The sequence below is a fragment of the Anolis sagrei genome, chromosome 10 (genome assembly GCF_037176765.1).
Source record: "Anolis sagrei isolate rAnoSag1 chromosome 10, rAnoSag1.mat, whole genome shotgun sequence".
NCBI classification, from domain to species: Eukaryota; Metazoa; Chordata; class Lepidosauria; order Squamata; family Dactyloidae; genus Anolis; species Anolis sagrei.
Window position 1 is genome coordinate 2,039,662 of NC_090030.1, and position 26,784 is coordinate 2,066,445.

The following is a 26,784-nucleotide window of genomic DNA, read 5'->3' on the forward strand; positions in this document are numbered from 1 at the left end:
TTAAGACTCTTGTGTATCTGTAAAAAAAAATATAGAGTTGGGCAGGGAGAGCGTTTCAGCAACAGCATCCAAGTTTCATTTTGTTCATACTTTGTGTACCCGAAGTTCCTCGGCATACAAAGCAGGGCTTCCTGTTACATCCAAAACAAGGAAGCGTGGTTGATGCTGGAACTGCAGCTGATGCTGGTCTACCAGGACATTGATGCTCTTGGTTTACCCATCTGTTGATGCTGATTTACCAGGCAGTTGATGCGGATTTTAATAGGCAGTTGATGCTGGTTTTAGCAGGCTGTTGACGGTGGTCTACCACCCAACGGATGATGGTTTGCCAGGTAGTTGATGCTGGTTTACTCATCTGTTGACACTGCTTTCACAGCCAGTTGATGCTGGTCTACCAACCAGCTAATGCTGGTCTACAACCCAGTTGATGCTAGTTTACCAGGCAGTTGGTGCTTGTTTTAATAGGCAGTTGATGCTCATTTACCAACCAGCTAATGCTGGTTTACTAGGCATTGGATGGTCTACCAGGCAACTGATGCTGGTTTTAACAGCCAGTTGATGCTCATTTACCAACCAGCTATTGCTGGTTTACTAGGCATTGGTTGCTGGTCTTCCAGGCAACTGATGCTGGTTTTAACAGCCAGTTGATGCTCGTCTACAACCCAGCTAATGCTGGTTTACCAGGCAGTTGATGCTCGTTTACCCATCAATTGATGCTGGTCTACCACCCAGCTGATGATGGTTTGCCAGGCAGTTGATGCTGGTTTACATATCTGTTGATACTGGTTTAACAGCCAGTTGATGCTAGTCTACCACCCCACTGATGCTGGTTTGCTAGGCATTGGATGCTGGTCTACCAGGCAGTTGAAGCTTGTTTACCCATCAGTTGATGTTGGTCTACCACCCAGCTGATGATGGTTTGTAGGGCAGTTGATGCTGGTTTACTCATCTGTTGATACTGGTTTAACAGCCAGTTGATGCTGGTCTACCAACCAGCTGGTGCTGGTTTACTAGGCATTTGATGCTGGTCTACTGGGCAACTGATGCTGGTTTTAATAGCTAGTTGATGCTGGTCTACAACCCAGCTGATGCTGGTTTACCAGGCAGCTGATGCTGGTTTCAACCGCCAGTTGATGCTGGTTTACCCATCAGTTGATGCTGGTCTTCTACCCAGTTGATGATGTTTTGCCAGGCAGTTGATGCTGGTTTACTCATCTGTTGATACTGGTTTAACAGCCAGTTGATGCTGGTCTACAACCAGCTGGTGCTGGTTTACTAGGCATTTGATGCTGGTCTACCGGGCAACTGATGCTGGTTTTAATAGCTAGTTGATGCTGGTCTACAACCCAGCTGATGCTGGTTTACCAGGCAGCTGATGCTGGTTTCAACCGCCAGTTGATGCTGGTTTACCCATCAGTTGATGCTGGTCTTCTACCCAGTTGATGATGTTTTGCCAGGCAGTTGATGCTAGTTTACTCATATGTTGATACTGGTTTAACAGCCAGTTGATGCTGGTCTACAACCCATCTGGTGCTGGTTTACCAGGCAATTGATGCTTGTTTTAACAGGCAGTTGTTGCTGGTTTCCCCATCAGTTGATGCTGGTCTACCACCCAGTTGATGCTGGTTTACTCATCTGTTGATACTGGTTTAACAGCCAGTTGATGCTGGTCTACAACCCAGCTGGTTTACCAGGCAGTTGATGCTGGTTTACCAGGCAGTTGATGCTGGTTTTAATAGGCAGTTGATGCTTGTTTCCCCATCAGTTGATGCTGGTCTACCACCCAGTTGATGCTGGTTTACTCATCTGTTGATACTGGTTTAACAGCCAGTTGATGCTGGTCTACAACCCAGCTGGTTTACCAGGCAGTTGATGCTGGTTTACCAGGCAGTTGATACTGGTTTTAATAGGCAGTTGATGCTGGTCTACAACCCAGCTGATGCTGGTTTACCAGGCAGTTGATGCTGGTTTTAATAGGCAGTTGATACTGGTTTACCAACCAGTTGATGCAGGTCTACCACTCAGCTGAGATGATCTACCATCCAGCTGATGGTATACCAGGCAACTGATACTGGTTTTAACAGGAATTTGATACTGGGTTCACGAGAACTTTTGCTTCAAAAAGGCTCCGAGTCTGAAAAAGTTTGTGAACCCCTGGTCTAGAGAAGAAGACTTGGAAAACTTTTCACAATCAGAAATCTTTTATTTGCTCCACAATTCCTTGGTGTGTATTTCGAATGGAAATTTCGGATAATTGCAACCCAGAGGATACATTTAATGAAGGGAGCATTTCTATTTTGATGGCGCAGAGCTCTCTCTTGTTTTTATTCTTCTTGCAGTGTTACCTTGGTTGGTTGAACCATAAATCCAGAGACGTTTTCAAGACACCTCCATCTAAACCTTTCCGAAATGCCTCCCTTGTTCCCGGCGGGGTTTTGCACCGACTTAACTGTGTAATAAAAGCCCAATTTAAATGATTCAGAGGCTCTGCGATGTGGTCCTAATCTTAAGTGCGCAGAGTCGGGGGCTTTCGTGACAACGACAATATGTGTCTCTCTAGCGGGATCAACTTTTCTAATTTCACCGTGGCGATCAGCTTTAGAGCCGCCGGAGGAGCAATCACCCGTGCCAACGACCCACTGGTCCTTCGAGTCTTCATAATTCACGGCGCAAATAATATATACGCCGCACTTGCCCGAAAACTCATTTGAAGTGTTTGCTTACATTGGGAGTCGAAACATTTGCGACTGCGAGGCAACACTCTAATAAAACGTTACTAGCTTAACCTTATCGCGGCAGAAATTAAAGACTTGGGAAGAAGTTGTCTTACTTTTAATTAAAAACCAGCTCCTTCTGGAGATGAGAAAGAGCTCGTTTTCTCTGACTGGGTGTAGGTACAGAAGGCAGTGATGAGGAGTGAGACACAAAACTGCGGCCCCTCAATGCGATTTGCTTGAAATCACCCTCAATGGGTTTTCTGAGCATTTTTAATTGGAGCCAAAGCACTCAGGAATCACTGTCTTCTCTGTCTTTAAGCCGGAAGGAGTCACGTTGCACATTGGAAAGGCTCAGTCCCTATTCTGGGTCTTTGGTGTCCCTGTTCTTCATTGTGATAGCTTCATCTATGCTGATGATCGTGCCATCACCGCTCAAGCAGGGAGCTTTGAGATGGTTGAACAGAAGCTCTCCGAAGCTCTAGGTGCTCTTACTGCCTTACTGTCTTCTGATTCACTGGACCAAATTTGGCACAAATACCCCATATGCTCCAATTTGGTGGGGTTGGATGGGAGGATTGGTTTTGTCATTTGGGAGTTGTAGTTGCTGGGATTTATAATTCACCTACAATCATTCTGAACTCCACCAATGATGGAATTGAACCAAACTTGGTACACAGAACCCCCATGACCAACAGAAAATACTGGAAGGGTTTGGTGGACATTGACCTTGGGTTTTGGAGTTGTAGTTCACCTATCCCCAGAAAGCATTGTGGACTCAAACAATGATGTATCTGGACCCAACTTGACATAAATACTCGATATGCCCAAATGTGAACACTGGTGGAGTTTGGGGGAAATAGTCTTTGGCCTTTGGGAGTTGTAGTTGCTAGGATTTATAGTTCACCTGTAGGCGGAAATCTCTTCAATGCCTATCTCGGTGAGCCCTGGGAGTGGAGGGCCAGAAAGGGCTCTCCGTCGTCTCCGGAAGGCACCCCTACCTTGTCAAAGTGCTCAATGAGGATCTCCACCACGATGTTCTGGAACTTGATGTTCATCATGGCGGCCACGGTGTCCTCCTGCGCCCGCATGAGCGTGGGGCCAAAGATCACCCCCATGTTGGACGGGGACATCAGGTTCTCCTTGCTGTGTTCGCAGACGCTGCCGACAAAAGAGCGAGAAGAGGATCAAGGGAAAGAAAAGGGGTGTGAAATACTGAATATCTCAGGTCAGGTTGAACATGACGTATGGCCCCTCATTTCATCTACCCTGCATCCAATGAAGGAGGTCCTCCAAGTGATTCTATGGGATGCTTCTGCCCAAAGCTGGCGGACTCAGCAAATTCTGTGCCTTTCCCTAATGAATATATCCATACTGACTCGAATCTAATGCAACATCAAATTTAATGTGTATCTCTACTTTAAAATCACTGAAACCAATATATGCTAGCCGTCTCCTGCCACATGTTGCTGTGGCCCAGTCTGTGTATATGTGTTTGTGTGTGTGTATATATATGTGTGTGTGTGTGTATGTGTGTGTATATATTTGTGTATATATGTGGTTTTGCACATGCGTTGTAATGTAGTTTTTGTTTTTTGAGACTAGCTAATTATCTATATAAATCAAAATGTAATGTTCGGGTTGTTGTAGGTTTTTTCCGGCTATATGGCCATGTTCTAGAGGCATTCTCTCCTGACGTTTCGCCTGCATCTATGGCAAGCATCCTCAGAGGTTGTGAGGTCTGTTGGAACTAGGAAAAAGGGTTTATGTATCTGTGGAATGACCTGGGTGGGACAAAGGACTCTTGTCTGCTGGAGGTAGGGGTGAATGTTTCAACTGACCACCTTCATTAGCATATAATGGCCTGGCAGTGCTTGGGGGAATCTTTTGTTGAGAGGTGATTAGATGTTCCTGATTGTCTCCTCTCTGATGTTTTGCTGTTGTAATTTTAGAGTTTTTTAATCCTGGTAGCCAGATTTTGTTCATTTTCATGGTTTCCTCCTTTCTGTTGAAATTGTCCACATGCTTCTTGTGGATTTCAATGGCTTCTCTGTGTAGCCAGACATGGTGGTTGTGAGAGTGGTCCAGCATTTCTGTGTTCTCAGATACTATGCTGTGTCCAGGTTGGTTCATCAGGTGCTCTGCTATGGCTGACTTCTCTGGTTGGAGTAGTTTGCAGTGCCTTTCCTGTTCCTTGATTCGTGTTGGGGCAATGCTGCTGCTGCGTTTGGGGGTCCCTCTGGAGACTTCTTGTCCACAGCTGCATGGTATACAATGGTAGACTCCTGCAGAAGTGAGAGGATCCCTCTTGTCCTTTGCTGAACGGAGCATTGGTTGGATTTTCTTGGTGGATCTGTAAATAGTTTGCATGTTGTGCTTCTTCATGAGCTTCCCTCTGCGGTCAGTGGTTCGCTTGATGTCTGGCAAGAACCCTTTCCCTCTGGGTGGACCTTTGTCTTGACTCTCATGGCTTGTTCTCAGTTGTCTTGCAGCTCTTCTGATGTCTGAGGTGGAGTCTCCCTTGGCCCAATTTAGGTGGTTCAGTTCATCTTGAAGGAGGTGGGGTTCGCAGATTCTTTTTGCATGGTCTGCCAAGGCTTGTTCTGCAGAACACATCATGTGAGGATGTGCGGGGCTGGATGAATGCAAAGCTGGGGTGAAAATTGCTGGAAGGAACATGAACAACCTCAGATATGCAGATGACACCACTCTGATGGCCGAAAGCGAGGAGGAGCTGAGGAGCCTTCTCACCAAGGAGAAAGAAGAAAGCGCAAAAGCTGGGTTGCAGCTAAACGTCAAAAAAACCAAGATTATGGCAACAAGAATGAGTGACAACTGGAAAATAGAGGGAGAAAATGTGGAGGCCATGACAGACTTTGTATTTCTAGGTGCAAAGATTACTGCAGACTCAGATTGAAGCCAGGAAATCAGGAGACACTTCCTTCTTGGGAGGAGAGCAATGTCCAATCTTGATAAAATAGTGAAGAGCAGAGACATCAGACTGGCAACCAAGATCCATTGCCTAGTCCAAGCCATAGTCTTCCCTGTAGTCACCTACGGATGTGAGAGCTGGACCTTCGGGAAGGCTGAGCGAAGGAAGAGCGATGCTTTTGAGCTGTGGTGTTGGAGGAAAGTTCTGAGAGTGCCTTGGACTGCGAGAAGATCCAACCAGTCCATCCTCCAGGAAAGAAAGCCCGGCTGCTCACTGGAGGGAAGGAGACTAGAGACCAAGTGGAAGTCCTTTGGCCACATCATGAGGAGACAGCAAAGCCTAGAGAAGACAACTATGCTGGGGAAAGTGGAAGGCAAAAGGAAGAGGGGCCGACCAAGGGCAAGATGGATGGATGGCATCCTTGAAGTGACTGGACTGACCTTGAAGGAGCTGGGGGTGGCGACGGCCGACAGGGAGCTCTGGCGTGAGATGGTCCATGAGGTCACGAAGAGTCGGAGACGACTGAACGAATGAACAACAACAATCCAAGGCTTTAATGGTGCTTCTTTTTTGACTTGGGTGATGGTTGGAGTTTTTGTGTAGATATCTATCTGTGTGTGTGTGTTTTCTGTAAACAGTGTGATCCAATTGTTGATCTGGTTTGCGGATGACTTGGATATCTAGAAAAGGCAATCTTCCTCCATTTTCATTTTCCATGGTGAATTAGATGTTTCTTCTACTGTATTGTATTATTTCTTCTACTGTGTGTTGTGTCCACAACCACATTTAGCTATGTACTTATACTTAACATTTTGCTCCCTTGCTCCCCAAATGGGAAATGAGTTTAGGGTCCCAATCCCGCCTTGCATTTCCCATTCACTTACTGGACCAAGTGCCGGATGAGAAGCTCCAGCATTTCCAAGTTCTGTTCGGGCAGCTTATAAACCAAGGCATGGATGGCTCCCAGCCTATAATCCAAGTTCTCAGACTCTACAGAAAAGGAGGGAAAAGATGGTTAGAATCAGGGTCAAAAAATGGAATGATTTGGTTAATAGCGAGCAGGATCATTTCAATAAATATTACAATAACAAGGCAGTGAACCAGTGTTGTCTGTTGTCAGGGTGGGAGAAAGAACTCTTGCCTGTCGGAGGTAGATGTGGATGTTGCAATTGGCCACCTTGATTAGCATTGAATGGCCTAGCAGTTTCAAGGCTCGGCTTCGTACTGCCTGGGGGAATCCTTTGTTGAGAGGTGATTAGCTGTCCCTGATTGTTTGTCTGGAGTTCCCACCCTGGGCATTCCACAGGTATATAAACCCAATTTAAATAGTTTCCAACAGACCTCACAACCTGTGAGGATTCTTGCCACAGATGCAGGTGAAATGTCAGGAGAGAATGCTTCTGGAACATGGCCAGACAGCCCGGAAAACGCACAACAACCCAGTGATTCTGGCCATGAAAGCCTTCGATGTCTGCTGATTAACCAGCTTTACGAAATAGAAAAAAAATATTATTATTTATACCCCCTTATTTTTCTCCACAAGGAGACTCAAGACCTTGCAGAACTGCAAGGGGAGTTAAAGTGGTGTCAAACTGCATTAAGGCTACAATGTAGATGCACCCTCTGGATACTTGGGTTTGAATCCCTGGTCATACATGGAATCCCATTGAGTTGATTTCAGCAAGGTGCACACTCTCAGCCTCCAAAGCAGATGATGATGATGATGATGATGATTATTATTATTATTATTATTATCATTATCATTGGGTTGTTGTAGGTTTTTTCGGGCTATATGGCCATGTTCTAGAGGCATTTTCTCCTGACGTTTCGCCTGCATCTATGGCAAGCATCCTCAGAGGTAGTGAGGTCTGTTGGAACTAGGAAATGGGTTTATATATATGTGGAAAGACCAGGGTGGGACAAAGGTCTCTTGTCTGTTGGAGATAGGTGTGAATGTTTCAACTGATCACCTTGATTAGCATTTGATGGCCTGGCAGTGCCTGGAGCAATCTTTTGTTGAGAGGTGATTAGATGCTATAGCAGGCATAGCAGAGTACCTGATGAACTAACCAGGACACAGCAGATTTTTTGAGAACACAGAAATGCTAGACCACTCTCACAACCACCAGGTCAGACTACACAGAGAAGCCATTGAAATCCACAAGCATGTGGATAACGTCAACAGAAAGGAGGAAACCATGAACACAATCTGGCTACCAGTATTAAAAAACTCTAAAATTACAACAGCACAACAACAGAGAGGAAACAAACAAGGACATCTAATCACCTCTCAACAAAAGTTTGCTCCAGGCACTGCCAGGCCATCAAATGCTAATCAAGGTGGTCAGTTGAAACATTCACATCTTGCTCCAGCAGACAAGAGTCCTTCGTCCCACCCTGGTCATTCCACAGATATATAAACCCATTTTTCCTACTTCCAACAGACCTCACAACCTCTGAGGATGCTTGCCATAGATGCAGGCGAAACGTCAGGAGAGAATGCCTCTAGACCATGGTCATATAGCCCGAAAAAACCTACAACAACCCAGTGATTCCGGCCATGAAAGCCTTCGACAATACATTATTATTATTATTATTAGAAAGTCCTAGGATAGTTTCACGTTAAGGTCACCATATGTCAGAAATGACTTGAAAGCATGCAACAAGAACTGAATCATTTTTTTCCCCAAAATAGAGATATTGCTCATTTTACTGTGTTCCCCACTGCAACCTGGCTGCATCTGGGAAGGGCTTTGTTCCCCACTGAAAAGCATTGGTTTCCTCTTTCTCTGAGTCACGTTTTTCCGTCTGTTAGTCACCGGCTCCACAAGTGCATTGCACCGAGCGTAGTCATCATTCACTTTTATGTATTTTTAACGCATTGTTTGGAAAAAAACCAAACCCAAAAGGGGCCTTTGATAATGTGCTGCATGAAGAGGGCCTTTGATGATCTGCTCAAGGGTTGATATTTGCCATTTCTCTTGTTTATGGGCCCGACTATCGCATCACTTTGAATCCTATTGAATTACTAGGATCCGCTTAAAAGAGCATAAAACCGGCAAAGAGGTGGCAAGGCAAGGCCAGAAACAGCAGACAATCAAAATGTATGGAATTAATTGCTAGATATATATATAGAGAGAGAGAGAGATAGACATAGATTATACGTTTATTGCTTTGTTTTTGAGTTTATTTTGTTGTATTGTTATTGTTGTTTTTAACTGATATATTTGGGCTCCGCCTCTTCTAAGCCGCACCGAGTCCTCCAGGAGATGGTAGCGGGGTATAAATAAAGGTTTATTATTATTATTATTATTATTATTATTATTATTATTATTATTATTACACACACACACAAACACATACAATATATATATATGCACACACACAATATATATATATACAATATATCTATATATTGTGTGCATATATATATTGTATATATATATATATATATTGTGTGTATGTGTGTGTATATATATACACACAATATATACACACACATAATATATATATATACACACATACATACAATATATATATATGCACACACATGATATATATATATACACAATATATATATATACACACACAATATATAGATATATATTGTGTGTATATATATACACACACATGCAATATATATATTGTGTCTGTATGTATATATATATATATATTGTGTGTATATATATATATTGTGTGTGTATATATTATATTGTGTGTGTATATATATATGTTGTGTGTTTGTGTGTGTGCGTATATGTGTGTATATACATACTGTGTATATATATATATATTGTGTGTATACATATATACATATACACAATATATATATAAACACACACATTATATATATACACACATACATACACACTATATATATATATATATATACACACACATACATACATACATACATATACACACACACATAAATATATATATATCCACATAATTTTTTAAAATATCCCTTTCTTGTCCTATTCCCAGATTGCAGCAAGCAGCATCTTCTCTCCAAAATCAAATTCATTATCTTCAAAAGCTTCCCATCGAAGCCTGGACCAGATTCTTTGCTCCAAGTGGGTGCGTCTACACTGCAGATTTAATGCAGTTTAGCACCACTATAGAGTTTCGTGGGTCAGCGCTATGGGATTCGTAGGAGTGGGACTTTAATAGGTCTAACACCTCATAAAAGTACAGTTCCGGGCATTAAAGCAGTTAAAGTGGTGCTAAACTGCATTAATTCAACAGTGTGGATGCACCGAGCTCCCATTGGCTCCAGCGATCAATAGAGGTTATTTCCTTTGCTTTCTCTTCCTATATAACGGATGGGTCTGTGGGTGTTTATTGTTTTGGGAAAGCAGAGTTAATTCATGCAGAAATGCTCTGACCACGCTTCGTTTGCGATATCGTCAGCGGGCTTAAGCATTCGTCTAATCCAATTAGTGCCGCAATAAATATTGTCAGAGACGGAATGATGGCTATTACGCGTCTGCGATCAACGAGAAAAAGTTTCAATATTCATTACTAAAATAGGAGAGGTGGTGGCGAATCGTTTCTAAAGTGTATCCAAAATACCATATTGTAATTATAATGATTTCTGGTGACTACTGCAACGCTCTCTACGTGGGGTTGCCCTTGAAGACTGTTCGGAAACTTCAACTAGTTAAGTAATTGTCCAATGGGGAAACTTCGGAGGCTCTTTTCTCCCTCTTTCTTAGAGCTATCAGCATGAAACTTGTTATGTTGGTAGAACCCATTTAGCACTGTAAATTCACCAAGTTTCAGAAAAATTCACACATCTACTGATTTTTGGGAATTTTTAAAAGTTTCAACAAATTGTAACAAAAGTCATCGGTGAGTGTTTTGATTCTAATTTTTTTGACATGGGCTCCCCCCTCTCGTGTTTCTTAATATCGCCCCATATGCACGATTCTTACGACATACGAGGCACAAATGACTTCTTTGCATATATTTGGTGTTGGAAGGGACCCTAACGGCCATCTAGACCAACCCTATTCCCCCAAAACGCCTTTTGGAGACTTACTGGCAGCCGAGACCAGCTCCTTGTGCAGTTTATACGTCATGACGGGTTCAGAGAGGTTCCTGCAAAGGAGGAAAACAAGGCAACCATTCATTCATTTGGGAGAAGCTGGAAAGAGGGGTTGAATCTCTTTTCAAGTCATCGGTCTTAGTGCAATTAACAAAATAATAATTTATCGTGTCAGGCATCCGAACAGTTGTATTACATTTTTTAACAGAACAAACAAACATACAAAAACACAGAGTTTGCAAGCTTGGTAGTTGATTAAATGTCCTTTGACCAGTATCTGGCCCCTTGGAGTGCCTCTGGTGTTACTATAAGAAGGTCCTCCATGGTGCATGTGGCAGGGCTCAGGGTGCATTGCAGCAGGTGGTCAGTGGTTTGCTCTTCTCCACACTCGCATGTCACGGACTCCACTTTGTAGCCCCATTTCTGAAGGTTGGCTCTGCATCTCGTGGTGCCAGAGCGCAGTCTGTTCAGCGCCTTCCAAGTTGCCCAGTCTTCTGAGTGCCCAGGGGGAGTCTCTCATCTGGTATCAGCCATTAATTGAGGTTCTGGTTTTGAGCCTGCCACTTTTGGACTCTTGCTTGCTGGGGTGTTCCAGCGAGTGTCTCTGTAGATCTTAGAAAACTATTTCTTGATTTAAGTCATTTTATTATTATTATTATTATTATTATTATTTAATAAAGCTGTTTATTTTGATTATGGTACATAACAGAAAAGCAAATCGTGGCAGATATAATCAGGTACCAATATTTTTGACGTGTACATGCCTATCTACCTTATGCAATCAACCAGTTAATTTTGACATTGAGTACAAATTATTATCATTTACATAACTTAATACATATAGACTTGCTATTTCTGCCTATTTACCACTACTTTCAGTCAATGCTTTCTAATCAATTTTTTCCCATAACATTCAGGAAATCAGCACATAGCATTTTACACACATCAGACCATACACTCATCCCAAAACCCCTATCCTAAACAAAACAAACCCTCATCCCCACACCCGTGCAGCCTTCACCATGACTTCCAACACTGAAACTGCCTTGGTCCTTCCCGGAGGATGTCAGGTGGTGCAATACCGGCTAAGCAGTGTAATGTCTCCAGTGGTGTGGGGCGCAGACACCCCGTGATAATGCGGCATGTCTCATGAAGAGCCACATCCACTGTTTGAGCATGGTGAGATGTGTTCCACACTGGGCATGCATACTCAGCAGCAGAGTAGCAAAGTGCAAGGGCAGATGTCTTCACTGTATCTGGTTGTGATCCCCAGGTTGTGCCAGTCAGCTTTTGTATGATATTGTTTCTAGCACCCACTTTTTGCTCAAGCATGACGCAAAATAATAATAATAATCAGTGGCGAAACGTACCTGAGGTAGAACTTCAGCGAGCTTGTAATTGTTTTGATGTCCCAGTCACTGTTCTGGAAATCCACATCTCCGGGGCATTTAGGATCTTGGAAAAGGGAGAGAAAGGGAAACACAATCAGTAATATCCTTTGAAATGAACAACAACTTATGGATGACTAAAACTCATTGGCCAAAGTGATGCCCAATCAAAGGCGGCTCTTTGCATTGAATGGCAATCTGCATCATCATCATCATCATCATCATCATCATCATCATCATCATGTTTATTTATATCCCACTTTCCTCTCCATAAGGAGATTCAAAGCAGCTATAAACACGGTGATGATGTTGATTATGATGATGGTGCAGATTGTAGTTCAATGCAATGTATATGCGTATACATACACACATATAAATGCACACATATATGCATACACATTCACATATATACACATATATACATATGCACATATATACACATTGATACAGTCATACACACATATATGCATATACACATACATGTATGCGTATACACACACATATATACACATATATATGCATATAAATAAACATATATATGTATACCGACATACACACATATATACATACACATATAAACACATATAAACATATATATGCATATACAATCACATATATACATATGCACATACATACACATTGATAGGCATACACACATATATGCATATTCCCATACATGTATGCGTATACATACACACACATATATGCATATACATATAAACATACATATGTATACCGACACACACACATATATACACACATATAAACACATATAAACATATATATGCATATACACATACATATATGCGTATACATACACACACAGATATACACACATATATATACACACATATATGCATATACATATATACACACATACATATGTATACAGACACACACACATACACATATAAACATATATATGCATATATACACATATGTATACATACACATATACATAAACACACATGTACACATATACATATGCATCTACACACACGTGTGTATGTGTGTATGTGTGTGTATATATATATATATATATGTTTGTATATATGTGTATGTGTGTGTGTGTGTGTCTGTGTGTATATATATATATATATTCTGGGGTCCAATGCACAGCCAGTCCTTTAATCTCGCTGGCTTTGCTTGGCGTCTTCAGCCTGACCTCATTCTCATGACTTCATTGTTCCCTCCGGTCTCTGAAACCCGGCTCAGTTTTCGTCCCGAACCGTCCCTTCCATCTTTAAGGTCTTGTCATAGTCTGGTTGCCATTTTTCAAGTTTATGCCCTTGTCAAGCCGGCGGCCCCTTCGTCCATTGCTCTCCTCTCCTGCTCTTGTTTCCCTTCCCTTTCTTTTCCCAAGACCGTAACATGAAATCGTTGGTCGAAAATGCTGGCACAACTGATCTGGCGCTATCTCTCGTTTCCTTTGTTCGTGGTATCAGCAAGCAGTGAGCCCACCTGCAAATATATCTTGGTGGGGAGCATTTAACAGGCTCCCGAGTGAGCTCCTTCACCACCCCATAAATGTGTCAATTGAGCCTTGCAAATTATCCCCAAAAGCACTATTGCTATAGGGTTACACAAGGATGCAAAGAGTGGGCACACTTTTCCTATTTACCCTAATGGGATAAAAGCAATCTCAATGCACCAAGAAAGGAAAAATGGCATCTTTATATATGTTTGTATGTATATATACATTACATCAGTGGTTCTCAATCTCTCTAATGCTGTGACCCCTTAATACAGTTCCTCATGTTGTGTTGACCCACAACCATCACATTATTTTCACTGCGATTTCATAATTGTCATTTTGCTACTGTTATGAATACTAATGTAAATATCTGATATGCATGATGTATTCTCATTCACTGGACAAAATTTGGCACAAATGCCCAATATGCCCAATTTTAAATACTGGTGGGGTTCGGGGGAGGGATTGATTTTGTCATTTGGGAGTTGTAGTTGCTGGGATTTATAGTTTGCCTACAATCAAAGAGCATTCTGAACCCCACCAACAATGGACTTGAACCAAACTTGGCACACAGAACTCCCGTGACCAACAGAAAATACTGGAACGGTTTGGTGGACATTGACCTTGAGTTTGGGAATTGTAGTTCACCTACATCCAGAGAACACTGTGCAAACAATGATAGATCTGGACCAAACTTGGCATGGATACTCAATTTGCCCAAATGTGAACACTGGTGGAGTTTGGGGAACATAGACCATGACATTTGGGAGTTGTAGTTGCTGGGATTTATAGTTCACCTAGAATCAAAGAGCATTCTGAACTCCACCATCAATGGAATTGAATCAAACTTGGCACACATAACACCCATGACCAACAGAAAATACTGGAAGGGTTTGGTGGGCATTGACCTTGAGTTTGAGAGTTGTAGCTAACCTACATTCAGACAACACTGTGCAAACAATGATGGATCTGGACCAAACTTGACATGGATACCCAATACGCAATACACCCAAATGTGAACACTGGTGGAATTTGGGGAATGGATACCCAATACGCAATGGATACCCAATATGCAATACACCCAAATGTGAACACTGGTGGAATTTGGGGAAACTAGGTGATGACATTTGGGAGTTGTAGTTGCTGGGATTTATAGTTCACCTAGAATCAAAGAGCATTCTGAACTCCATCAACAATGGACTTGAACCAAACCTGGCACACATAACACCCATGACCAACAGAAAATACTGGAAGGGTTTGGTGGGCATTGACCTTGAGTTTGAGAGTTGTAGCTAACCTACATTCAGAGAACACTGTGCAAACAATGATGGATCTGGGCCAAACTTGACATGGATACCCAATACTCAATACACCCAAATGTGAACTGGTGGAATTTGGGGAAAATAGACCTTGACATTTTGGAGTTGTAGTTGCTGGGATTTATAGTTCATCTACAATCAAAGATAATTTTGAACCCCACTAAGGATAGAATTGGGCCAAATTTCCTACACAGAACCCCCATGACCATCAGAAAATACTGCGTTTTCTGATGGTCTTTGGTGACCCCTCTGACACCCCCTTGTGACCCTCCTCCCCAGAGGTCACAACCCCCAGATTGAAAAACACTGCATTAGATTATCTTTTTGCAAAAAAAGAACCAAGGCTGCATTTTTCCCCCGAAAAATGCAACATTCTGCGCAGAATATATCATATGTGAGGAATTGCGTGAATAGGCCTTTTTATCGTTCCTTCCATGCAAAATTCAGATTTGCTCAGCTTAGCGCTTTCTTCCAGATCGAGGAGATAAATGCAAATCTCAACCCCTGAATTCAAATGTGTTACATATTATCGTTGTTTTGGACGAGCAAATGGAATCTTATCCAAGAAACGGACAACTGAGGACATCGACTCCATCAAAGAATCCTACAGAAAGCATCCCAAACAGAAGGGAGAACGAATCCCTTTTATGTTTGATTCTCCAATTAGAAAAGCACTGCGATCGCATTCATCTTTTCCTAGTTTCCGTGTTGAGAGGAAGGCACGAAATCCCATACAGACGTCACACGGCATCAATTATTTAAGGCGGTGGGTTTAGAAGTAACTGATGAGTAAAATCAGGGAGAACAGATGTAATTAGACCATCACGAAATGGGTTAGTTTTACTCCAACAATGTCATGTGGCGGCAAAAAAAGCCAACGGGATTTTGGACTGCATCAATAGGAGCATAATGTCTCGATCTAGGGAAGTCATGCTCCCCATGCTCTCTTCTGCCTTGGTAAGACCACTTTACCTGGAATATTGTGTCCAATTCTGGGCACCACAATTCAAGAGACATATTGACTCTAAGCTGGAATGTGTCCAGAGGAGGGCGACTCAAAGGATCAAGGGTCTGCAGAACAAGCCCTATGAGGAGCGGCTTAAGGAGCTGGGCATGTTTAGCCTGCAGAAGAGAAGGCTGAGAGGAGACATGATGAGGGCCAGGGATAAATATGTGAGGGGAAGCCACAGGGAGGAGGAGGGAGCAAGCTTCCTTTCTGCTTCCCTGGAGACTAGGACGCAATGGAGCCATGGCTTCAAACTAGAAGAGAGGAGATTCCATCTGAACATGAGGAAGAACTTCCTGACTGTGAGAGCCGTTCAGCAGTGGAACTCTCTGCCCCGGAGTGTGGTGGAGGGAGGCTCCTTCTTTGGAAGCTTTGAAACAGAGGCTGGATGGCCATCTGTCAGGAGTGCTTTGAATGCAATATTCCTGCTTCTTGGCAGAATAGGGTTGGACTGGATGATGGCCCAGGAGATCTCTTCCAACTCTAGGATTCTAGGATTCTATAACTTCCTGACTGTGAGAGCCGTTCAGCAGTGGAACTCTCTGCCCCGGAGTGTGGTGGAGGGAGGCTCCTTCTTTGGAAGCTTTGAAACAGAGGCTGGATGGTCATATGTCAGGAGTGCTTTGAATGCAATATTCCTGCTTCTTGGCAGAATAGGGTTGGACTGGATGATGCCCAGGAGGTCTCTTCCAACTCTAGGATTCTAGGATTCTATGTGTGTAGATAAGGTCAGATGCTGGCAGTTGGACTCTGCGGATAGACGGACTGAAGTACATGTGTTTGTTGTGAAAGGATCCTGCTGTATTTTATGGTTGCTTCTGGGACACTTGCTATCCAGCTTGCAGCAGTTTGGGGAGGTCATGATTTGGAAACTATAACTCACAACCAGCAAATCCCATGACAAAATGAAACACAGGATTGGAATTGGGGTGATTTCAGTGTTGCGTTGGGGTTTGCAGGTGACTGCTTTACCAAATGCATTGGCAAGGGACAACATTTCCTTACCAAAGAAGGCATTCAGCAGCTTCTGGACCTGGATGTTGCTCCCGACAGTTCGATAGACCCCTTCGGTGGTGATTCCTGGATGGGAAAGAAAACCAAAAGAGGAGGAGCCAAGAATGATTCCTTGCAAACCTATAACAAGCCAAAACTAACAAAATGAAGTTCAACAGTGACAAATGCAAGATACTCCACTTTGGCAGAAAAAATGAAATGCAAAGATACAGAATGGGGGATGATGAGGCCTGGCTCGAGAGCAGTACGTGTGAAAAAGATCTTGGAGTCCTTGTGGACAACAAGTTAAACATGAGCCAACAATGTGATGTGGCGGCAAAAAAAGCCAATGGGATTTTGGCCTGCATCAAGAGGAGCCTAGTGTCTAGATCCAGAGAAGTCATGCTCCCCATGCTCTATTCTGCCTTGGTCAGACCACTTTACCTGGAATATTGTGTCCAATTCTGGGCACCACCATTCAAGAGAGATATTGACAAGCTGGAATGTGTCCAGAGGAGGGCGACTCAAATGATCAAGGATCTGGAGAGCAAGCCCTATGAGGAGCAGCTTAAGGAGCTGGGCATGTTTAGCCTGAAGAAGAGAAGGCTGAGAGGAGACATGATAGCCATGTATAAATATGTGAGAGGAAGCCACAGGGAGGAGGAGGGAGCAAGCTTGTTTTCTGCTTCCTTGGAGACTAGGACGCGGAACAATGGCTTCAAACTACAAGAGAGGAGATTCCATGTGAACATTAGGAAGAACTTCCTGACTGTGAGAGCCGTTCAGCAGTGGAACTCTCTGCCCCGGAGTGTGGTGGAGGCTCCTTCTTTGGAAGCTTTTAAGCAGAGGCTGGATGGCCATCTGTCAGGGGTGCTTTGAATGCAATATTCCTGCTTCTTGGCAGAATGGGGTTGGACTGGATGGCCCAGGAGGTCTCTTCCCACTCTTTGATTCTATGATTCTATGATTCTAAGCCTAGCCTTATGGACGTAGGAAGCTCCACAGTGCCATCTTGTGCCGCTCTTTCGAAATGGGATGAAAATTGTTACCAGCAAAAAGTGTGAATTACAAGTCCAAAAATGAGAGACTATGATTTAAAACTCCGCAGGTCTGCCAGGTCCATAAACAACTTTGCATTGGAATTATTGGCATCGTTTCAGGAAACTATATTAATTTAAGCATTCCCCTGAGGTCTCAGGTCCACATCAAAGCCCAGGAAAACATATTTTTATTGGTGCAATGAAACTCCAGATGTGCGCAACATCTGCACGACCAACATCAAGAGCAGGGACTTTGTAGCCTCTCACCTTCATCCATCTCTTTATTTATAGCCTGCCGTCTTCCCAAAGTGAGACTCGAGGCAGTGCTGAAAGGAGAGTGAATTGAGTCTCTTGGTGGAAGGAAAAAATGGGCTAGAAATAAACATCATCATAATATGGCCATGTTCTAGAAGCATTCTCTCCTGATGTTTCACCTGCATCTATGGCAAGCATCCTCACAACCTCACAACCTCTGAGGATGCTTGCCATAGATGCAGGAGAAATGTCAGGAGAGAATGCTTCTAGAACATGGCCAACCTCACAACCTCTGAGGATGCTTGCCATAGATGCAGGAGAAATGTCAGGAGAGAATGCTTCTAGAACATGGCCAACCTCACAACCTCTGAGGATGCTTGCCATAGATGCAGGAGAAATGCCAGGAGAGAATGCTTCTAGAACATGGCCAACCTCACAACCTCTGAGGATGCTTGCCATAGATGCAGGAGAAATGTCAGGAGAGAATGCTTCTAGAACATGGCCATATAGCCCGAAAAACCTACAACAATCCAGTGATTGCAGCCATGATAGCCTCCGACAATAATAATAATAGTAATTAGCAAAAGTCCAAAATTGTGATTAACCTTCCTATCATATGGAGACATTTCCCTCTTGAAGGACACTTCAGCTTCTTCTCAAGCATGGAGAGGCATGGAGCTCATCACATATTCCGAGGATGAAAAGAGGCAGAAATGTCCTGAATGGAGGGAACTCTGAGCATGGGCCAGCAACCGTGTTTACAGCTCCTACCTCTTCTCACACTTTACTCCTCTGGTTACAACTGAACAACAGGTGTGATGGGAACCATCCAAGTTTCCCATTCATCAGCCAAGTCAAAAAGAAGCACCATTAAAGCCCTAGGAGAGAGTTCAAAAAGAATCTGCGAAGCCCACCTCATTCAAGGTGAACTGAACCACCTAAACTGGGCTTTACAGGCCAATGGATACTCCACCTCAGACATCAGAAGAGCTTCAAGGCCAAGGACAAGACATGAGAGTCAAGACAAAGATCCATCCAAAGGGAAACTGTTCTTGCCAAACATCAAGGGAACCACTGACCGCAGAGAGAAGCTGGTGAAGAAGCACAACCTACAAACTATCTCCAGACCCACCAAGAGAATCCAACAAAGACCTCACAACCTCTGATGCCACAGATGCAGGAGAAACATCAGGAGAGAATGCTTCTAGAACATGGCCATATAGCCTGAAAAAATTACAACAACCCAATTCAACAAATGCTCCGTTCATGTCAGTAGTCAATTTCTGACTGCATGAAGACATCACTAATTCCCTCCGTGACATCCTGACTGAATCATCCTGGCTGCCTTTTCTCTCTGTGATAATTTGAAGCCAGCAGAGAACGCTGGAAACCTTGTATTGGAACTTGTGAAGCAACAAACTCTAATAAGGAAACTGAGAAGAGGGGGGGAGATGGGCAGGAAAGGTGTATCAAAGGAAGTGGTGGTGGGGAAAAGTCAGTAGTGTCTTTCTTTGCTGCGGAGATACAAGCAATATATTCATTTCCAAGCAAAACCGGCTTGTGAGTGATCGTTTAATATTGCTATATAAAACCTACAGTCTTACAGTTCAGCAAAGGGCAAGAGGGACCCTCTCACCTCTGCAGGAGCCTGCCCGATACCATGCAGCTCTGGACAAGAAGTCTACATAGATAGGCAGGGCCGTAGCCAGAAAAATATTTCGGGGAGGGTTGACAATTTCGGCGGGGGGGGGGGGGGGGTTGAAAATTTGGGGGGGGGGCTTGAAAATTTCGGGGAAGGTTGAAAATTTCAGGGGGGGGGGGTTGAAACCTGCCTCCTAGCTCACACTGAAGCAAAGAGCACAGCTGCAGGGGGCAGAGCAACCTTCAATAGCCTGCAGCTTCGCCCCTGTCAACCACCTCCACCAAGTCTGGCCTCCTTAATGAGAGCATTCAACACACACACACCCAACTTGGTTCCTTCACTACATTGGCTATTGCTGCAAGTAATGACAGTGTGAATAAATTGTCAATATTTGCTTGAGATAGTGCTTGCAGTTCTGGAGGGACTCTTGATTTTTTGCATCTCATAGACTTAGCAGCATGGGGATTTGGGTAACCAGTTAAAATTCATGAGTAAACCAGGGTTTTTTTTTAAAAAAATCTGAAACATTTTGGGGGGGGGGTTGAACCCCTAAAACCACCCCCTCACTACAGGCCTGTAGATAGGGACCCCCAAACGCAGCAGCATTGCCCAACACACGATTCAAGGAACATGAAAGGCACTGCAGACGACTTCAACCAGAGAAGTCAGCCATAGCAGAGCACCTGAGGAACCAACCTGGACACAGCGTATTATTGGAGAACACAGAAATGCTGGACCACTCTCACAACCACCACGTCAGACGACACAGAGAAGCCATTGAAATCCACAAGAAGCAGGTGGACAATTTCAATAGAAAGGAGGAAACCATGAAAATGAACATCTGGCTACCAGTGTTACAAAACACCAGAATCAAGACAGTAAATAAAGAACAAAACTCAAACACAGGGGAATTCCAGTCAAGGAACAATCAGGGATAGCTAATCACCTCTCAACAAAGGATTCCCCCAGGCAGGAACAAGGCACGCCTAAAAACTGCCAGGCCATCAAATGCTAATAATATAATATAATGTAATATATTGTATATACATATAATATTTATAATATTATAATGTAATACAATATAATACTACTAATAATATGATATTATAATTATATATTTATATTACATGTAATATTACTAATAATATTACAATATAATGGTATAATACAATATAGTAATATATAATGGAGCTCCCAGTGGCGCAGTGGGTTAAAGCGCTGAGCTTATGAGCTTGTTGACCGAAAGGTCACAGGTTCGATTCCGAGGAGCGGCGTGAGCTTCCGCTGTCAGCCCTAGCTTCTGCCAACCTAGCAGTTTGAAAACATGTAAATGTGAGTAGATCAATAGGTACTGCTCCGACGGGAAGGTAACAGCGCTCCATACAGTCATGCCGGCCACATGACCTTGGAGGTGTCTATGGACAATGCCGGCTCTTCGGCTTAGAAATGGAGATGAGCACCAACCCCCAGTCAGACATGACTGGACTTAATGTCAAGGGACAACCTTTACCTAATATATAATACTGATATTGCACTAGGCTAATAATATAATATATTGTGTGTGTGTGTGCGTGCTTCAGTAGTTATATTTATATTTTTAATGAACCAAACATACCAAGTTTGTATGAAAATGTGACTATTTCCTGTGCTGGTCAATGATCGAAATAAATGATTTGGTTTGGTTTGGTTTGGTTGGTGTGTGTGTGTGTGTGTGTGTGTATGTGTGTGTGTGTGTGTGTGTGTGTGTGTATATATATCTTGTAAGCTGCTCTGAGTCCTCTTCGGGCGACATATAAATGTTGCAAATAAAATAAATAAATAATCAAGGTGGCCAACTGCAACATCCACACCGACCTCCGACAGACAAGAGTTCTTTCTCCCACCCTGGACATCATTCCACATATATATAAACCCAATTTTCCTAGTTTCCAACAGACCTCACAACCTCTAGGGATGCTTGCCATAAAAGTGGGCAAAACGTCAGGAGAGAATGCTTCTAGAACATGGCCAAACAGTCCATAAAACTTACAACAATCCAGTTTCCTATCCTGTTTCATTGCCCAACTGTCAGCAATCTCTTGTATCCTGTGGGCCCCCTCGATGGACTGTCACCTTGTCGTGGTGAGGGGGCTTGCGTGTTCCGATGAACCTGTGGGCACAACAACTGGAGTCGTGCGCTCCCAGGAGTGGCCGCGGGGGAGGTCCCAGACCAAGCACAGTCCGAAGACCCAAAGACCTCAACGGCGGAGCAGGCGGAGGATAACATGGCACATGTTACAACGGCTGCGAAGGCGGAAGAAGGCTGCAACAGACTGAGAAGCCATGGTCATTGTGTTAAACTACATCACCAGTGGAACCTCACTCTGTGAAGACTGTGTGTTGTTCAGTTGTGCACTGACCTCCACACATTAAAAAAACCCACGCACAGGCGTCTTCCAAAGAAAATAAAAACCAAGCAACCAAAGTCCCATGGCGATCAGCGAGTGGCGACGGGGGCAGGACTGTGAAATCTGGAAGCCCCTAGTCACAGACTGGCACATGGGCGGTGCGTACGGACTCAGTCGTTCTACCTCAAGGACTGAGGCAGTTGAGTAGTTCGGCAGCTGTATCCGCGACTGAGCAGCCCTATTGAGGACCCACTCTGCTCACCCCACACGGGGAGGGGGCTAGAAAAGGTGCCCTAAACATAGTCTGCCTCTCTCATCCCTGACTGGACTGCCGCGTCCAGTGGGGTCACCATCCTGCGGCCAAAAAAGAAAAATGAACTTCGGTACGTGGAACGTACGAACACTGATGGACAACAGTGGCAGTGAACGCCCCGAACGCAGAACTGCCATCATCGCAAGGGAGCTGGGACGCTTTAACATCGACATAGCAGCCCTTCAGGAGACCCGGAGAGCAGGAGAGGGACAGCTGAAGGAAGAAAAAGGAGGCTACACCTTCTTCTGGAAGGGACTGCCCGAAGAAGACCAAAGAATGCACGGAGTTGGCTTCGCCATCAGAAATGCTCTGATGAAACATCTGTCCGAAGCACCCACTGGCATCAACGAACGACTCTCCACCCTCCGAATTGATCTTGCCAAAAACCAACGGGCAACCATCATAAGTGCCTATGCACCAACACTAGACGCCGATGAAGACATCAAGGAGAAATTCTACTGTCAGCTGGACACCGTCCTATCGGGGATACCTAAGGAGGACAAAATCATTCTCCTGGGGGACTTCAATGCAAGAGTCGGGCGAGACTTCGACCTGTGGCCAGGCACCATAGGAAAAGACGGGGTTGGAAACAGCAACTCAAATGGCATCCTGCTTCTCACCAAATGTGCGGAGCACAACCTTGTCATCACCAACACGCTCTTCCGCCAGAAAAACAAGTTCAAGACATCATGGAAGCACCCCCGGTCAAAGCACTGGCACCTCTTAGACTATGTAATCACACGTGCCAGAGACCGCCGTGACGTGCTCCTCACAAGAGCCATGACAGGTGCTGACGACTGCTGGACCGACTACAGGCTAATCCGATCCACGATGGCTATCAAGATCGCCCCCAAGCGCAGACTCCAAGGAAGGAAGACAAGGCGCAAAATGAACACCCAAGCCCTTCAGGAGCCCTCCAGGCGAGCCCATCTCCAAACAGCACTCAAGGACCATCTACCCACAGTACACCCCGAAAATGTTGAGGAACATTGGAACAAACTGAAGACCTCCATCATCCAAGCCTGCGAAGAAACTATTGGATACCAAGCCAAGAAACATCAAGACTGGTTTGACGAAAATGACATCGAGATCCAACAGCTAATCAACAAGAAAAGGAAAGCCTTCCAAACATGGCAGAGAGACATCAACTGTGCTGCTAAGAAAAAGATCTACGCCAGTGCAAAAGCTGAGGTTCAAAGAAGGACAAGAGAACTCAAGAACATCTGGTGGACAAAGAAGGCTGAAGAAATCCAACACCTGGCAGATACCCATAATGCTCAAGGATTTTTCAAAGCCACAAAGGTCATCTATGGGCCAAGAAACCATGGCATACAGCCTCTACGCTCATCAGACGGAACCAAATTCCTGAAGGACCAAAAGTCAATTGCACTACGTTGGAAAGAACACTACCAAAGCCTCCTAAACCGCAGCTCCAGTGTGGCCGAAGAGGTCCTCTCACAAATCCCGCAACAACAAACCAGGGATGAGCTTGCAGCACTGCCTAGTTTGGAAGAAGTCAGCAATGCCATCAGCCAACAAAAGAACAACAAAGCCAGCGGACCGGATGGGATCCCTGCTGAAATCTTTAAAGAGGGAGGACCTGCGCTGACACACCAACTCCACCAGCTCATAGAAAAAGTGTGGGTGACCGAGAAAATCCCAGCAGACTTCAAGGATGCCACCATCATCACCCTCTTCAAAAAAGGGGAAAGAACAGACTGCGGAAACTATCGAGGTATCTCCCTTCTAACCTCTGCTGGAAAAATCCTCGCAAGAATCCTTGCAAACCGCCTTCTGCCCCTCTCAGAAGACACTCTCCCAGAATCCCAGAACGGCTTCCGCCCCTCCAGAGGAACTGTGGACATGATCTTCACTGCACGACAGCTCCAAGAAAAATGCAGAGAACAAAACCAACCCCTGTACATGGCATTCATCGACCTTGCAAAGGCATTCGACACAGTGAATCGCAGCGCTCTCTGGACCATCCTCCACAAAATCGGGTGCCCAAGCAAATTCGTGAACATCCTGCGGCTCCTCCACGATGACATGATGGCAACAGTCTTGGACAGCAATGGCTCCCAAAGTGACCCATTTAAGGTGGAATCGGGTGTCAAACAGGGATGTGTTATTGCCCCAACTTTATTCTCCATCTTCATCGCCATGATACTTCACCTTGTTGATGGGAAGCTTCCCACCGGAGTGGAAATCATCTATCGGACAGATGGCAAGCTATTCAACCTCAGCAGACTGAAAGCCAAAACCAAGGTCACAACAACATCTGTTATAGAACTCCAGTATGCTGATGACAATGTCGTCTGTGCACATACAGAAGAAGATCTACAAGCCACTCTCAACACCTTTGCAGAAGCATACACAAAGCTTGGCCTGTCACTGAACATCGAGAAAACCAAAGTGCTGTTCTAGCAGGCACCAGCCAACCTCTCTCCAATGCCAGAGATACAGCTTAATGGTGTAACATTAGAAAATGTCGACCATTTCCGCTACCTTGGCAGCCACCTCTCCACCAAAGTCAACATCGACGCCGAAATACAACACCGCCTGAGCTCTGCAAGTGCAGCATTTTCCCGAATGAAGCAGAGAGTTTTTGAGGACCGGGACATCCGTAGGGATACCAAGGTGCTTGTCTATAAAGCTATTGTCCTCCCAACCCTGCTATATGCCTGTGAGACGTGGACTGTCTACAGACGTCACATGCAGCTCCTGGAACGATTCCATCAGCGCTGCCTCCGGAAAATCCTGCAAATCTCCTGGGAAGACAAGCGGACAAACGTCAGTGTGCTGGAAGAAGCAAAGACCACCAGCATTGAAGCGATGGTCCTCCGCTATCAACTCCGCTGGACAGGCCACGTTGTCCGGATGCCTGACCACCGTCTCCCAAAGCAGTTGCTCTACTCCGAACTCAAGAACGGAAAACGGAATGTTGGTGGGCAGGAAAAGAGATTTAAAGATGGGCTCAAAGCCAACCTTAAAAACTCTGGCATAGACACTGAGAACTGGGAGGCCCTGGCCCTTGAGCGCTTCAGCTGGAGGTCAGCTGTGACCAGCAGTGCTGCAGAATTCGAGGAGGCACGAGTGGAGGGTGAAAGAGAGAAACGTGCCAGGAGGAAAGCGTGTCAAGCCAACCCCGACCGGGACCGCCTTCCACCTGGAAACCGATGCCCTCACTGCGGAAGAAGATGCAGAGCAAGAATAGGGCTCCACAGCCACATGCGGACCCACAAGGAAACCCATGATGGAAGACCATCTTACTCGTCCAACGAGGGATCGCCTAAGTAAGTAAGTATCCTGTGGGGGTTGATGCCGAACAATATTATGCACCGGGATTGTGGTGCAGCTGGCTGAGTGTCAGCTGCATTAAGATCACTCTGACCAAAAGGTCATGAGTTCGAAGCCAGCCCGGGTTGGAGTGGGTTTCCAACCAATTGTGTAGCCTGTTGTTGACCTTTGCAACCCGAAAGACAGTTGCATCTGTCAAGTAGGAAAATTAGGTACCACCTTAAAGTGTGGGGAGGCTAAATTAACTAATTTATGAGGCCATAAAGAAGCACTCCAGCGGGGACGCATGCGGGGAATGAGGAGGTACTTCATCAGCATCGCAGATGGACGATGAAAGCGACAGCTCCCCTGGCGGCCAGAAAAAGTTAAATAGCCTCTGTGTATGTCTGTATATGTTTGTATGTCAAAAATTGGCATTGAATGTTTGCCATATATGTGTACACTGTAATCCGCCCTGAGTCCCCTGCGGGGTGAGAAGAAGGGCGGAATAGAAAAGCTGCAAATAAAATAATAAATAAATAAATATTGCATGGAAAGGAGTGGTTCCAACCTGGAGTACTGTCTCTTGCATCCTATGGACTCGATGCAGAACAGTACTATCCCATGGAAAGAAATGGCTTTAACGTGGTGTGAGTCTCCTTTAATGTAAGGGGCAGGACAAGGGGACTTGGTGGCTCAATTGCTGCATCTTCTTTTTTGCAAGGAGTCTATATCAATTGGGTTGAAGTTGAATCCTCGCCAAGCCTGCCAAGGCGGAATTCAGGCTCCATTCCCGAACTAATCCAAGACCAGTAAGACTTACCTTTGGTCTCAACGGCATTGATGCATTTCCTGACAAACCGGAAGCCGATTTCGTTCAGCTCCACTGTGGGGAGGCAAAAAGGAGAACACATTTCAGAAGTGACCCAAGGCAAATCACTGCCATACTTATTATGGTCAAGAGAGGGCAGTAGGGGACGTCCCAAGGTGCAACA

General features: G+C 44.5%; 1 protein-coding gene across 2 annotated transcripts in view; it reads right to left on the reverse strand.

The window, feature by feature from the left end:
* Positions 1–26,784, reverse strand: part of OPHN1 (oligophrenin 1) — a 136,059-nt gene that overhangs the window by 33,330 nt on the left and 75,945 nt on the right. For both annotated transcript variants that reach the window (XM_067471491.1, XM_067471492.1), the window contains 6 exons: positions 26,613–26,675; positions 16,889–16,963; positions 12,067–12,151; positions 10,691–10,749; positions 6,531–6,636; positions 3,716–3,875 (listed from right to left, as the gene is read on the reverse strand). In XM_067471491.1, coding sequence (XP_067327592.1) covers positions 3,716–3,875; positions 6,531–6,636; positions 10,691–10,749; positions 12,067–12,151; positions 16,889–16,963; positions 26,613–26,675 — 548 coding nt within the window. The remainder of the gene's footprint in view (positions 1–3,715; positions 3,876–6,530; positions 6,637–10,690; positions 10,750–12,066; positions 12,152–16,888; positions 16,964–26,612; positions 26,676–26,784) is intronic.